This window comes from Ranitomeya variabilis, chromosome 8 (assembly GCF_051348905.1).
Source record: "Ranitomeya variabilis isolate aRanVar5 chromosome 8, aRanVar5.hap1, whole genome shotgun sequence".
NCBI classification, from domain to species: Eukaryota; Metazoa; Chordata; class Amphibia; order Anura; family Dendrobatidae; genus Ranitomeya; species Ranitomeya variabilis.
In genome coordinates this window covers 52,033,089-52,049,554 of record NC_135239.1, presented here as the reverse complement: position 1 = coordinate 52,049,554, position 16,466 = coordinate 52,033,089, and the positions used below count along the sequence as shown (strand labels likewise).

At 46.1% G+C, this 16,466-nt stretch overlaps 1 protein-coding gene across 1 annotated transcript in view; it reads right to left on the bottom strand.

Annotated features, from left to right (window-relative positions):
• Positions 1–11,580, bottom strand: part of SNX7 (sorting nexin 7) — a 90,506-nt gene extending 78,926 nt beyond the window's left edge. The window contains exon 1 of the mRNA XM_077277776.1: positions 11,296–11,580. Within this exon, the coding sequence (XP_077133891.1) occupies positions 11,296–11,439 (144 nt within the window). The 5' untranslated portion in view covers positions 11,440–11,580. The remainder of the gene's footprint in view (positions 1–11,295) is intronic.
• Positions 11,581–16,466: the final 4,886 nt, after the last annotated feature.

The window sequence follows — 16,466 nt, the reverse complement described above, 5'->3', positions numbered from 1 at the left end:
GCTCATAACAAAGATGATAAAGGTCACTAATTAACATTCCATTTATAAGGTCGCCAGGCGACTTGACATCTGGTCTCATCCTGTCTCTTGCTCAAGATCCCACCATCAGGAGTGGACCCAGACCTTTAGCTAGAACAATGGTCATTAATTTGAATAGGGCTTCTCTTCTCTTCTCATAAGGCTATGTTCACAATTGTTTTACCTTCCCGTCAGTGGCTCCGTCGAGGCTTTCGTCTGAAGCCCTGGATAACGGGATTCAGGTGTATTTGCTGATGGGGCCATTGACTGTAATGATGCAGATGGAGTCACTGTGTCCTCTGTTGGACATAATTTTGGCTGAGTGGATCCATCTGCATCATTAGTCAACGGCCCCATCAGCGAGTACGCCAAATCTGGTTTTCCAGGGCTACTGACGTGAGGGTAAAAGGTTACAAGAACATAGCCGAAGACAACTCCATTAAAAGGGAGCCTGTGAGCCCAAAGTGACAGTATAAAATAAGCACATGGCATCCCCCAAAAAAAGGAATAGAAGTAATCACACCTCTAATAATTAGTGTGCCTTGTGGACCAGAGAAGTGGCTCAGAGCAACGTTCCAAACACTTTTCTTGCTTGTCCCACTTACCTCACTGGTGCATTCTCTGCAGACCATGTTCCCTCCACGCAAACCAGTGCTATCGATCACCAGTGAGGGAGGCAGAACCAGGCAAACCAGTGCTATCAATCACCAGTGAGGGAGGCAGAGCCAGGACCAGGCAAACCAGTGCTATCGATCACAAGTGCGGGAGGCAGGACCAGGCAAACCAGTGCTATCGATCACCAGTGAGGGAGGCAGAACCAGGCAAACCAGTGCTATCAATCACCAGTGAGGGAGGCAGAGCCAGGCAAACCAGTGCGGGAGGCAGGACCAGGCAAACCAGTGCTATCGATCACCAGTGAGGGATGCAGAACCAGGCAAACCAGTGCTATCGATCACCAGTGAGGGAGGCAGGGCCAGGCAAACCAGTGCTATCGATCACCAGTGAGGGAGGCAGGGCCAGGCAAACCAGTGCTATCGATCACCAGTGAGGGAGGCAGGGCCAGGCAAACCAGTGCTATCGATCACCAGTGAGGGATGCAGAACCAGGCAAACCAGTGCTATCGATCACCAGTGAGGGAGGCAGGGCCAGGCAAACCAGTGCTATCGATCACCAGTGAGGGAGGCAGGGCCAGGCAAACCAGTGCTATGAATCACCAGTGAGGGAGGCAGGACCAGGCAAACCAGTGCTATGAATCACCAGTGAGGGAGGCAGGACCAGGCAAACCAGTGCTATCGATCACCAGTGAGGGAGGCAGGGCCAGGCAAACCAGTGCTATCGATCACCAGTGAGGGATGCAGAACCAGGCAAACCAGTGCTATCGATCACCAGTGAGGGAGGCAGGGCCAGGCAAACCAGTGCTATGAATCACCAGTGAGGGAGGCAGGGCCAGGCAAACCAGTGCTATCGATCACCAGTGAGGGAGGCAGGGCCAGGCAAACCAGTGCTATGAATCACCAGTGAGGGAGGCAGGACCAGGCAAACCAGTGCTATCGATCACCAGTGAGGGAGGCAGGGCCAGGCAAACCAGTGCTATCGATCACCAGTGAGGGATGCAGAACCAGGCAAACCAGTGCTATCGATCACCAGTGAGGGAGGCAGGGCCAGGCAAACCAGTGCTATGAATCACCAGTGAGGGAGGCAGGGCCAGGCAAACCAGTGCTATCGATCACCAGTGAGGGATGCAGAACCAGGCAAACCAGTGCTATCGATCACCAGTGAGGGAGGCAGGGCCAGGCAAACCAGTGCTATCGATCACCAGTGAGGGAGGCAGGACCAGGCAAACCAGTGCTATCGATCACCAGTGAGGGAGGCAGGACCAGGCAAACCAGTGCTATCGATCACCAGTGAGGGAGGCAGGGCCAGGCAAACCAGTGCTATCGATCACCAGTGAGGGAGGCAGGACCAGGCAAACCATTGCTATCAATCACCAGTGCGGGAGGCAGGGCCAGGCAAACCAGTGCTATCAATCACCAGTGTGGGAGGCAGGGCCAGGCAAACCAGTGCTATCAATCACCAGAGTAGAATTTCAATATTTGCAGATGACACTAAACTCTGCAGGGTAATCAATACAGGGGAGGACAATTTTATATTACAGGATGATTTATGTAAACTAGAAGCTTGGGCTGATAAATGGCAAATGAGCTTTAATGGGGATAAATGTAAGGTCATGCACTTGGGTAGAAGTAATAAGATGTATAACTATGTGCTTAATTCTAAAACTCTGGGCAAAACAGTCAATGAAAAAGACCTGGGTGTATGGGTGGATGACAAACTCATATTCAGTGGCCAGTGTCAGGCAGCTGCTACAAAGGCAAATAAAATAATGGAATGCATTAAAAGAGGCATAGATGCTCATGAGGAGAACATAATTTTACCTCTATACAAGTCACTAGTTCGACCACACTTAGAATACTGTGCACAGTTCTGGTCTCCGGTGTATAAGAAAGACATAGCTGAACTGGAGCGGGTGCAGAGAAGAGCGACCAAGGTTATTAGAGGACTGGGGGGTCTGCAATACCAAGATAGGTTATTACACTTGGGGCTATTTAGTTTGGAAAAACGAAGACTAAGGGGTGATCTTATTTTAATGTATAAATACAGTTAGGTCCATACATATTTGGACAGAGACAACATTTTGCTAATTTTGGTTATAGACATTACCACAATGAATTCTAAACAAAACAATTTAGATGCAGTTGAAGTTCAGACTTTCAGCTTTCATTTGAGGGTATCCACATTAAAATTGGATGAATGGTTTAGGAGTTTCAGCTCCTTAACATGTGCCACCCTGTTTTTAAAGGGACCAAAAGTAATTGGACAATTGACTCCAAGGCTATTTCATGGACAGGTGTGGGCAATCCCTTCGTTATGTCATTCTCAATTAAGCAGATAAAAGGCCTGGATTTGATTTGAGGTGTGGTGCTTGCATTTGGAAGGTTTTGCTGTGAAGTAAACATGTGGTCCAAGGAGCTCTCCATTCAGGTGAAACAAGCCATCCTTAAGCTGCAAAAACAGAAAAAACCCATCCAAGAAATTGCTACAATATTAGGAGTGGCAAAATCTACAGTTTGGTACATCCTGAGAAAGAAAGAAAGCACTGGTGAACTCATCAATGCAAAAGACAACAGTGGTGGATGATCGCAGAATAATCTCCATGGTGAAGAGAAACCCCTTCACAACAGCCAACCAAGTGACCAACACTCTCCAGGAGGTCGGCGCATCAATATCCAAATCTACCATAAAGAGAAGACTGCATGAAAGTAAATACAGAGGGTTCACTGCACGGTGCAAGCCACTCATAAGCATCAAGAATAAAAAGGCTAGACTGGACTTTGCTAAAAAACGTCTAAAAAAGCCAGCACAGTTCTGGAAGAACATTCTTTGGACAGATGAAACCAAGATCAACCTCTACCAGAATGATGGAAAGAGAAAAGTATGGTGACGGCGTGTACAGCTCATGATCCAAAGCATACCACATCATCTGTAAAACACGGCGGAGGCAGTGTGATGGCTTGGGCATGCATGGCTGCCAGTGGCACTGGGTCACTAGTGTTTATTGATGATGTGACACAGGACAGAAGCAGCCGAATGAATTCTGAGGTATTCAGAGCCACACTGTGTGCTCAGATCCAGCCAAATGCAGCCAAACTGATTGGTCGTCGTTTCATACTACAGATGGACAATGACCCAAAACATAAAGCAAAAGCAACCCAGGAGTTAATTAAAAGCAAAGAAGTGGAATATTCTTGAATGGCCAAGTCAGTCACCTGATCTCAACCCAATTGAGCAGCATTTCACTTGTTAAAGACTAAACTTCAGACAGAAAGGCCCACAAACAAACAGCAACTGAAAACCACCGCAGTGAAGGCCTGGCAGAGCATCAAAAAGGGGGAAACACAGCGTCTGGTGATGTCAACGAGTTCAAGACTTCAGGCCGTCATTGCCAACAAAGGGTTTTCAACCAAGTAATAGAAATGAACATTTTATTTAAAATTATTGAATCTGTCCAATTACTTTTGGTCCCTTTAAAAACAGGGTGGCACATGTTAAGGAGCTGAAACTCCTAAACCCTTCATCCAATTTTAATGTGGAAACCCTCAAATGAAAGCTGAAAGTCTGAACTTCAACTGCATCTGAATTGTTTTGTTTAAAATTCATTGTGGTAATGTCTATAACCAAAATTAGAAAAATGTTGTCTCTGTCCAAATATATATGGACCTAACTGTATATGAGGGGACAGTACAAAGACCTTTATGATGATCTTTTTAACCATAGACCGGTGACAGGGACAAGGGGCATCCTCTACGTCTGGAGGAAAGAAGGTTTAAGCATAATAACAGACGCGGATTCTTTACTGTAAGAGCAGTGAGTCTATGGAACTCTCTGCCGTATGATGTTGTAATGAGTGATTCATTACTTAAATTTAAGAGGGGACTGGATGACTTTCTTGAAAAGTATAATGTTACAGGGTATATATATTAGATTCCTTGATAGGGCGTTGATCCAGGGAACTAGTCTGATTGCCGTATGTGGAGTTGGGAAGGAATTTTTTTCCCCAATGTGGAGCTTACTCTTACCACATGGGTTTTTTTTGCCTTCCTCTGGATCAACATGTTAGGGCATGTTAGGTTAGGCTATGGGTTGAACTTGATGGACTTAAAGTCTTCCTTCAACCTTAATAACTATGTAACTATGTAACCAGTGAGGCAGGGCCAGGCAAACCAGTGCTATTAAATCACCAGTGAGGGAGGCAGGGCCAGGTAAACCAGTGCGGGAGGCAGGGTCAGGCAAACCAGTGCTATCAATCACCAGTGAGAGAGGCAGGGCCAGGCAAACCAGTGCGGGAGGCAGGGCCAGGCAAACCAGTGCTATCGATCACCAGTGAGGGAGGCAGGGCCGGGCAAACCAGTGCGGGAGGCAGGGCCATGCAAACCAGTGCGGGAGGCAGGGCCAGGCAAACCAGTGCGGGAGGCAGGGCCAGGCAAACCAGTGCGGGAGGCAGGGCCAGGCAAACCAGTGCGGGAGGCAGGGCCAGGCAAACCAGTGCAGGAGGCAGGGCCAGGCAAACCAGTGCAGGAGGCAGGGCCAGGCAAACCAGTGCAGGAGGCAGGGCCATGCAAACCAGTGCGGGAGGCAGGGCCATGCAAACCAGTGCAGGAGGCAGGGCCAGGCAAACCAGTGCGAGAGGCAGGGCCATGCAAACCAGTGCGAGAGGCAGGGCCAGGCAAACCAGTGCAGGAGGCAGGGCCAGGCAAACCAGTGCGGGAGGCAGGGCCAGGCAAACCAGTGCGGGAGGCAGGGCCAGGCAAACCAGTGCGGGAGGCAGGGCCAGGCAAACCAGTGCGGGAGGCAGGGCCAGGCAAACCAGTGCAGGAGGCAGGGCCAGGCAAACCAGTGCAGGAGGCAGGGCCAGGCAAACCAGTTGTATCGATCACCAGTGCGGGAGGCAGGACCAGGCAAACTAGTGCTATTGATCACCATTGAGGGAGGCAGGGCCGGGCATACCAGTGCTATCAACCACCAGTGAGGGCCACGCAAATCCAGTGGTTGGATCGGTGCACTGAGCCGCTTGGCCAAACTAAAGTTGTACAGATCACCCTAACTAGCAGATTTCATTAAACTCCAGTTTCTGCAGGATTGAGGCTGCAATTAGAAAACTAAAAGTGAAAATTTTCCTTTTTTAAAGTGCTATATCCTCTACAAGGTTATGAGCTTATTTTATACTGTCAATTTAGTCTGATCGACTCACTTTAAAGGCTATGCTTACATGTTGTGTTTTTGCAGCATTTTTTAATGTAAATTTTAAGCTGTGTTTTACAGTACCAGCAAAGTCTATGAGATTTCAGAAATCTCATGCACACAGACAGGTTTGGAAAACTGCTGTGTTTTTTAAAACTGCAGCATGTCACTTCTTTCAGCGTTTTTTCCTGCGTATTTGAAGCGTTTTTTCACCCATAGAAAACAATGAATAAGTGCATAAACGCAGGTATCAGTTTTTGTTGCGTTTTGGGTGCAAAGACCTAATGAGGTTTTATCAGGCATTTTTAATGGACCTTTAAATTTTATCAACATGCACAAGAGACGACAAAAACGCACCAAAACCTGATTTTTGTAAAGCAGCTTAAATGCAAGGTGTGAACTTAGCCTAAGACACAACCGTCCATTTTTGAGCCGCAGGACTTCGTTCTAATGTAGGAATCAGAAATGAGATCATAGTCATAAAACAAGTCATGGTGACTGACAAGTCAACGTAAAGGATGGGAGCGTGGGTCCGGTAACATCTAAGACTTGCCTGTTTGTGTCAATTTCCGGATTCGCACAAGTTTAGTAGAATACGGTGCACACTATAAAAACATCTAGATGTTAGGAGTGAATTAGTAAACCATCTGCAGACGTTTCAGACGAGGAACGCTTGGAAGCTCTGTGGCCACGGGAAACCCTCCTTTTCCTGTCACATCAGCAGCACAGGCAAACTTTGGAGCAGTGGAAGATCTGAGACTCCAGTGCAAAGTACAGAAGGAGCGAAGGATAAGACTGTGACATCAGAGCCCGGCCCACGGGCTACCAGCCGTGCTGATCCTCCGGAGCCCAGAGATAAAGGCTGCTGTATCTGGACACCAAGAACAAAGCGGGGTGTGGAGTCCACCGCAGAGAATAGGGCAGGATTACATGTCAGACAGGAGGAAAAACACTGGAAACAAGAGTTACACACAAAACTAGGAGCTTTCAGGTTGTTTGTTTGTTACCTTCTTATCTTTAAAATACAGTCAAACAAAAATAAAAAACACAATAATGTGAAAGTGATGGTAGGTTGTGTTACACAGGAAAACTTTCTCCAGGGTTAAAATTATTATTTTTTTTTTTTTTTTTAACTTTTGTGTTAAATCATATATACAGGGACATCTGGTTTTATTAGTGCATATGAACATTACTGGAGAAGGGTCCAAAATCCTGAAATGAATGTAAATCCTGCACCATACTAATAGCCCAGCACAGTGCCAACCCCACTCCCTTAAGGGGAATCTGTAGGCAGAATTTCACCCCCAAACTATGAGTGTGTGCAGCTCTGTTAATGAAAAGCCCAGAAATACCTTTTTATGACCCGTCCGCTCTGCCATTACTGGGAAAACAGTTTAAATACATATGTAAATGGCTATAAACGATCTGAAGCCTCCGTCACTCCAGCTCTATTCACCACCCTATGTCGCATCCTTCTGCTTGACTGACGACTCCTTTGCCTGAAGTCACACAGCATTGAGACTGTCAGTCAATCAGATTCCCTTTGAGTCCGCATTCACACATTTTATTTTATTTTTTTAATCTCGACAGCACAGGGACCCGTAAAGTATGAGCGAGCCATACCAAGCCGATCTGTGTCTCTAGTCCAAAAAACTCAAAGGGTGTTGTATTCTCATCTGGTTTGCAGATCAAACTCGACCATTAAAGTCAGTATAAAAGTGAGGAAACATGGTAGACGGACTGTGTACTTTAGTGACCTATCAGTGTCATATTAAGAGAGTCAATGGATAAAGCGCACATCCGCCAACTAATAACACCCAGTTGTCAATGTAGTCGGACATTTCTAGTAGGAATAACATCGGGAACGGCACAACAGCGGGGAACGGCACAACAGCGGGGAACGGCACAACAGCGGGGAACGGCACAACAGCGGGGAATGGCACAACAGCGGGGAACGGCACAACAGCGGGGAACGGCACAACAGCGGGGAACGGCACAACAGCGGGGAACGGCACAACAGCGGGGAACGGCACAACAGCGGGGAACGGCACAACAGCGGGAACGGCACAACAGCGGGGAGCGGCACAACAGCGGGAACGGCTACAGAATTGCTCTATTTATTGGGAACACAATTTACCCCAAATCAGACATATCTGGAGAGATCATTGAAGAGTAAAACAGGGATTTCTGATTTTGTGTCTGAACACTTGGCTATATTTTCACATTCCCCAATTTCTAAGAATACAATGTAGTATGAGTTGCAATGTGTTCAAGAAAATAATGCAATCACTGAGTAAATATAATCCTTATTAACTCCCATCCATATTACATAGGTCTCCAGGCCTATTATATAGGTGTCTCCTAGGTTTCTCTCCTGTTAAAGGGGTTGTCCACTACTAGGACAACCGCTTCTTGATCTAATACCGTTAATAAAATAAATAAATGTTTGGGCCCCATAAAATAAAGCCTACACTCACCCCAGATGCTGGCGCTGTGCTCTCCCTTTATTCAGGCCAAACATTTAGATCAAGAAGGGGTGGTCCTAGTAGTGGGCAACCCTTTTAAGAAAACAAAAAAATATCAAACCACTTGACTTAATACTAACTACCATTTATAAGAGACTACTGTAAAGCATAGTTATTATTCATCAAGTGGTCACGGGTCTTAGCCGCCCTGGTTCCTGTCCAAATGCCTTTAATTTTGGAAGGTGAAGTGGGGTACAACATCAGAAATCTAGTGCAGATAATTATGACGGACATAGCATTGATATTACATATGCCACTTAGGTGTTGACTCTCGCAACAGTATCCATGTATGTGGATATTCCATGCGCCTGACATAAACCTTCAGAGCAGAACTCAGTAAGTGGACTTTGTATGCTCATTATCTTCTGCTAGTAATGACCTCTCCAATATGAATCTCTGACTCTGAACACACACACCCAGCACCGCCCTCAGCGAGGAGACGAGATCACCATCACTGTACTGAATCTTGGAATCTTGTGCAGATCACAGATTTTCATGATGACAAGTGCATGTATATAGCACATAACAGGAATCGGTCAGGTCCAGAAGCCTCCAAAACACACCGATAAAGCCGCCACACAATAGATGGCTGTCAGCTCAGCCGATTCTTAGGCCGTGTTCACACGTTCAATATTTGGTGAGATTTTTACCTCAGTGTGTGTAAGCCAAAGCCAGGAGTGGGTGATAAATACAGAAGTGGTGACGGGTTTCTATTATACTTTTCCTCTTGATTGTTTTATGGTTTTGACTTGAGTATTTTACCTCAGTATTTGTAAGTTAAAACCAGGAGTGGAACAATCAAGAGGAAAAGAATAATAGAAACCCGTCACCACTTCTGTATTTATCACCCACTCCTGGCTTTGGCTTACAAATATACTGAGGTAAAAATACTCACCAACTAGTCAATGTGTGAACGTGGCTTTACATACACGTAAGCCCTCATTCGGCTGAGCACTCGTGTCCTTTATTAGTAATGAGCGAACGTAAGGTGTTATCTGAGCATGCTCGGGTGCTAACCGAGTGTCTTCGGCGTGCTCGAATAATATATTTGAGTCCCTGGGGTTGCATGTCTCGCTAATGGTCGACAGCAGCAACACATGCAGGGATTGCATGCCAAACAGCAGCGGGGACTCGAACATATTTTTGGAGCACGCCGAAGACACTTGTTTAGCACCCGAGCATGCTCAGATAACACCTTATCCGAGCATGCTCACTCTCTATTCTCTATGACAGCTGACATGTCGGCCGGCAGCTTCTCTCATCTTGTTCCAGGAGATACAGATTTTGGCAGGTGACCTCTTCCTGCAGCTTTAGGGCTCATTCAGATATTAGTGGGGTTTTATACGCCAATTAAAAAAAGGCAGATTTTTTTCATATACTCGGATCTTTCAAGACTTGGATCAAAATCAGACAAGTCTCCGTGATTTGGCGCGGACGGCCCAGTCCTCAAACCTACAAGAAAATATGAGCAGCTCCATAGAAATTGTACCTATTGCTATAGTCTGTGAAAACCAAGGACTGAGCCGAGAACATTTGAGGTCTGAATGAGCCCTTACTCTATAGTGTTGGATACTGGTTGTACATGAAGCCTCAGAATATGATGGCGCCATGTAAAAATAAAAGTAGTATTATTATTATATCATTGTTGTTGTCATCATCACCAGGGATCCGATCTAGCAAATTATACATTTCTACAATATTTATGTCATATGGTGGCAGCAAGACAGGAGAAGAGGATAAAAAAGGGCTTAATTTTTGTTACCCCCCCCCCTCCAAAACATGAATATATGTATCCCTGAGCTCTACTATTAAAAGATACAACTCATCACATAACATATGTTGTCTGATAGATAACAATGTTAAAGAATGTGTCATTAAAAAACTATATTATAATATATATATATATATATATATATATATATATATATATATATATATATATATATATATATATATATATATATTTGCTTTATCCTTAAAGGGGTTATCCTATGTCAGAAAACTTTTCCTAATATGCACAGTTTATACATACGTTGTTCATGGCTGGAGAGGATAGAATACAAACCCATTATATCCTATATAATATAGTATTGTTCACTTGTCTGTTTCTTTGCAATCCATACATGTTCTACCAAAAAAACAAAAAAAAAAAATCACATCTATTTTTGAATATTCGTCTGAACACCTCGAACGGCAAATGGATGACATCAGTGTACAATCCGTGCGTTGTCCGGAATTAGAATTGCGGTTGATAAGACATTCGGTAATTTATTTAGATTTCCATTTGTAAAAATCCAGCGCCATTTCTCCGCTGCTGCCCAGATCACATAGACACCGCTGCAGCCAATCACTGAGCTCGGCAGCTCGCGCTGTCTACATTGGATGAGCAAGAGCAGCTTTTTTTTTTTCTTTTTTTTTTTAACGACCAGCTGTGCCACAGGGAAAAGTTCTGAATGGGAACAACCTCTTTAAAGGGTTAAATATCATCATGTAACAGAACACTATGGTCCAATCGGAGGCTCCGGACCGTAACATTAGTGCGCAATCAATAATAATAATAATAATAATAATAATACAGACGGGTCAGAGCCGCACAGCCCAGCCTGACAATCACCGCGCTCATCTGGGGGACGTATAGGTATATATATGTGCCTGACAATATGCAGACGTGAGTGTAATAAATATATATCTATCTCTATCTATCTATATCTCATGTCACAAAGGTAGATGTATATATTATATACAGGCACTCATACACGTTGAAGTATAGGAGTACATGTATGCATGTATGTATACACACACACATATACACACCATAATATATATATATACACATATCGATAGACAGAAGCATCCCGATCCGGGACTCCATGATCGCAGCACAGAACTTTCCTCTCCCCCCGCCGCCACCGCCGCCGCGGTAAGTTTGGTGTCTCCGCCCCGGTGTCTGTACCTTACTGAACACCTCCAGGTCATCATCCTCGTCAAACTGCAGCGCGTCCGGAGACAGCGGCAGGGCGCCGAGCAGAGCGCTGTGTCCCGGGGCGGTGCAGCCGGGAGCCGCGGATGAACACGGGACGCTGGAATCCGGCTCCATCTCTTCTCCTGCCGCCACCCGCCTCCTGTGTGACAGGCAGGGGGCGCTGCCCGCTCCTCCCCTCACCAGAGGGGCTTCACAGGTGGTTACTACGCATAACCGGAAGTACAGCGGGAGAGGCTTCTCGTTGCTAAGCAGCCACAGACGCCTGGGCGTGTATGCCTGGGCTGCTGATGTCTGACTCTGACATGCTTGTTTGTCATCCCCTGTGCAGCTGTGGGCACAGGAGAGCACAGAATGGCGCCCCCCTCCGGTGCCAGCTCTCTGTGTTTTCGTGGCTGCTCACTGTGCCTCTTGTACTCTTGGTTTAGCGGCAGTTGCATGGAGTTGTGCTGCACACAGGAGCACAGTTCCAGGCGGCCTGTGTTATGATATTTGTTAATGCTCCTCTCTATGGTGTGCCATTAAAACAATGTGTGTAAAACAATAAAGTAAATAATGCTCGCCTTGTCTGTGCGCTCCCCTGCATCCTGCACCTTCAGGACAGACGTGACTGCTGCAGTCAATCACCACGGCCTCTGGTTGGCTGGAGCAGTCACATGCTAAAGGTTCTCGGCTCCGCGGGGGTGTGAGGATAGCCAGGGCCGTAGTCGTGGCTGACATGTATTGCTCGGTCACGCCCTGGTACCCCGTCACATGAATTCAACGTCCCTTTTTTGGCATACCTTCTGTTCACCCTCTGCACCATCTGGGTCCCATCAGGGTTGCTGAAGTTCTGCTGCTGGTATTACGCACAAAGAGAGTCCAATTCCGACTTTAAACATAGAACTTTGTTTTCAATCGCAGCACATCCACATCAGTTACAGCATCAACACATAGTTCTGCACCGTTCACATCCTTTACTTTCCTTGTGATCTTTTCTATGTCCTTCAGTTTGTACCCGGTTCGTCCCGTCTCGACCGGTACTGCAGCATCCTCCTGTTCAGCCTCACTACGTTTAGGAGTTCTCTTGTGTGCTTCACACCAGACATGAGGTCATCTGCCCATGTAAAAAGCTGCAACATCTTGGAGCGACCTGTGTCCTTATCCTGCTGTAACCTTCTGGCCTACTGACCCTGGACGGCTGGGCCCTTTTCTTAAACGTTGTGAAGCTGACCGTCCTGACTGGGCTCTATGGCCCCTACTGACTAGAACCAGGAAAACCCTCTATCGTTCTATCTTATCCACGGTTAGCTCCTCCTATATGAAATATGTACACTATTATACCCCATCTAGATTCCAACTTGAGGTACTGTACTCTCCCTATCTACACAATATATAAATATATGTACTGTACATTAGCAGCCTTAGGCTAGTTTCACACATCAGTTTTTTTTTTTCAGGCTAAATCCGGCTAATTTTGAAAAAAAAAACAGATCCGACGTAAATTGTGAAAAACTGATGCGCCAGATCGTTTTTTTAGCTGGATCCGGTGTTCTTCAATGCGCATGGATTTTTTTTGACTTCCTGGTTCCGGGGATGAGAGAGACAGAGACAGAGAGAGAGAGAGACCAGAATTTTTCCATGCCTGATTTGTATGGAAAATGCTTTGAAAACCGGATCTGGGTGCCAAATCATTGTTTCACACCTCGGTTTCATGTGTTTTTGGCCGATTCCGTCACTGTGCAGTTTTTTCCGCCAGACAAAAAAACGTTGCAGTGGACGTTTTCTCCATCCGCCGGAAACGACTATTTGGACGGATCCGGAAAAAAATGGATGAAACGTGTGGCCATCAGGCACAATCCGGCACTAATACAACTCTATGTGAAAAAAACAGATCCGGCGTAAAAAAACGTATCCGTTTTTTCCAAAAATAGCCGGATTGTGCCTGAACCAAAAAGCCTGATGTGCGAAAGTAGCCTTAGAGTAATTACTCTATACAGTAATGGGGAAGGAGACAGTAGGTTAGGGGGGTTATCTTTACTGGTGGTGAGTTGGGTTATTGCAGGCTGTAAGCTTTCTTGAATAGACGTGTTTTAAGTTCCGTCTGAAAGTTAGGAGTGTGGTGAATAATCTGACATGTCGGGGCACAGAATTCCAGAGAATGAGGGATATCCAGAGAAGTTTTGGAGGCGATTGGGTGAGGAATGTATAAGTGCATAGGAGAGAAGGAGGTCTTGGGAGGACCGGAGATGATGTGTTGGAAGATATTGGGAGATTAGTTTGGAGATACAGTATATGGCAGAGACAGGTTATGGATGGCTTTGTTGGTCAATGTTAGTAGTTTGAACTGACTAGGTAGGGGAATTGGGAGCCACTGAAGGGATTTGAAGAGGGAAGAAGTAGAGGTGTAACGAGGAGAGAGGTGGATTAATCAGGCAGCAGAGTTAAAGATGGGCTAGAGAGGTGCGAGAATATTAGCAGGAAGGCCACAGAGGAGGATATTGCAGTAGTCGAGGCAGGATGAGGACTTGGACTAGCACTTTAGTAGATTGATGATTGAGGAAAGGACAGATTCTGGAAATATTTTTGAGTTGGAGGAGGCAAAAGCTTGGATGTGCGGTTTGAAGGATAGGGCAGGGTTACTCCGAGGCAGCGGAGTTCCGGTACAGGGGAAAGTGTGATGTCATTTATTGTGATATATCTAGTAGGGGAGTTAGGTGAGATGGAAGAAAAATGATGTGTTCAGTTTTGTCACATTGAGTTTTAGGATGCGAGAGGAGAAGAAGGAGGATATGGCAGATAGACACTCCAGGATTCTGGACAGAATAGAGGTGACATCTGGGCCAGAGAGGTAGATCTAAGTCTTATCAACATGTAGATGGTACTGGAAGCCATGGGACTTCATGAGTTGCCCCCGGCCAAAGATATAGATTGAAAAGAGTAGGGGTTCCAGGACAGAGCCTTAAGGGAAACCAACACAGAGAGGGTGGAATGAGAAGGTTGTATGGGAGTGGGAGGCACTAAATGTGTGGCTAGAAAGATAAGAGGAGATCCAGGAGAGGGCAACATCTTTGAAGCCAAGGGAAGAGAGGATCTGTAGTAGGAGGGAGTAGTCAACTGTGTTAAAGGCAGAGGACAGGTATAAAAGGAGTATAGAGAATCGTCTGTTAGCTTTGGCAATAAGTAGGTCGTTAGTAATTTTGGTTAGTGCAGTTTCGGTAGAGTGGTGGGTGGGGACAGAAGCCAGATTGTAGGTTGTCAAAGAGTGAGTTAGAATGGGAGCAGCGATATTGGATGATAGCTGGACGTAGAGGTCAGGTCATGGGATGGTTTCTTCAGCATAGGCGTGTTTGAAAGCAGAAGGGAAGGTATTACAAGTTAGCAGCACAACTAGCGGAGGAAAGCATGTTGATACCTGGACCTCCACTTCCTCCTCCACGGATAGGTGGATTGACCTGTAAACCAGCGGTGTACTCCCCGGTCATAACTGCGATCACAGCACAAACCTCTCCTTCGGATATTAGACATACGGCTCTACCTTTAAACGGCGGTGGACACCACATAGCCACTAAAGCTCCAGTTTTTCTCACTAGCTGGGATTCCACAGAAACGGACACTGTGTCCTTACATTTTCTAATCTTCTCTAACACGACGTAAAACAGTCAGTACACTGAGGAAGGTCTTATTGACCGAAACGTCGTTGTTTTTGTACTATTGTGGACTGCATTAAAATTTTCTTCAAAGCATCCATTCGAGTGCCAGGTTTATTCTACTATATGCCTGAGAGTAATGACTGAGTCAATAGCCGATGCCACTGTGGCATTGCCGAAAATGGTGGCTGCATCGTGAAGTGAAGCTATGGAGGACAGCGGTAGAATAGAGTTAGAGAGTGTGTAAATGTCTTGGTGTCCGAGGCTTCTGCTGGGATGTGCTAGCTGCTGGACATGGGGAGAAGGTGAAGAGGATAGAGAAGAGAAAGTGAGTAGATGGTGGTCAGATAGGGGGAGGTGTAAAGGCTGAGTCACACATAACGATATCGTTAACGATATCATTGCAACGTCACGCTTTTGGTGACGTAAGCAACGATCCCGCTAACGATCTCGTTATGTGTGACAGCGACCAATGATCAGGCCCCTGCTGGGAGATCGTTGGTCGATGGGAATGATCAGGACCTTTTTTTTGGTCGCTGATCACCCGCTGTCATCACTGGATCGGCGTGTGTGACGCCGATCCAGCGATGTGTTCACTTGTAACCAGGGTAAATATCGGGTTACTAAGTGCAGGGCCGCGCTTAGTAACCCGATATTTACCCTGGTTACGATTGTAAAAGTAAAAAAAAAAAACAGTACATACTCACATTCTGATGTCTGTCACGTCCCCCGGCGTCCACAGGGTTGACTGTGTCAGCGCCGGCCGTAAAGCAGAGCGCAGCGGTGACGTCACCGCTGTGCTCTGCTTTACGACCGGCGCTGACACATTCAGTGCAGGGAAGCTCTCGGCAGCAGCGCGTGCATTACCAGCAGACATCAGAATGTGAGTATGTACTGTTTTGTTTTTTTTAACTTTTACAATGGTAACCAGGGTAAATATCGGGTTACTAAGCGCGGCCCTGCACTTAGTAACCCAATGTTTACCCCGGTTACCCGGGTGCTGCAGGGGGACTTCGGCATTGTTGAAGACAGTTTCAACGATGCCGAAGTCGTTCCCCTGATCGTTGGTCGCTGGAGAGAGCTGTCTGTGTGACAGCTCCCCAGCGACCACACAACGACTTACCAACGATCACGGCCAGGTCGTACCGCTGGTCGTGATCGTTGGTAAGTCGTTTAGTGTAACGATACCTTTAGGTTAGATAGGGAGCAGAGGTGGGTGAAGATAAGGTCTAATATATGTCTGTCCATGTAGGTGGCTGCGGAGGACCAAGGGAATGGGTGGACTACAGCACTAAGACAGGTTATCAAACTTGGGGTTATTTAGTTTGGGGTGTCTGTATTACAAATATATGAATAGACAGCACATATTTTTCTAATGATCTTCTTACACCTAGTATTAACTGCTATGTAATAAAAAGGAAGGACGAGCGGTTGACAGAATTTACTTTTAAGCAATGGGGGCCCCAAGCAAGCTTAGTCAACCGATAAATAAAGCCACTATCTTCATTCGAATTA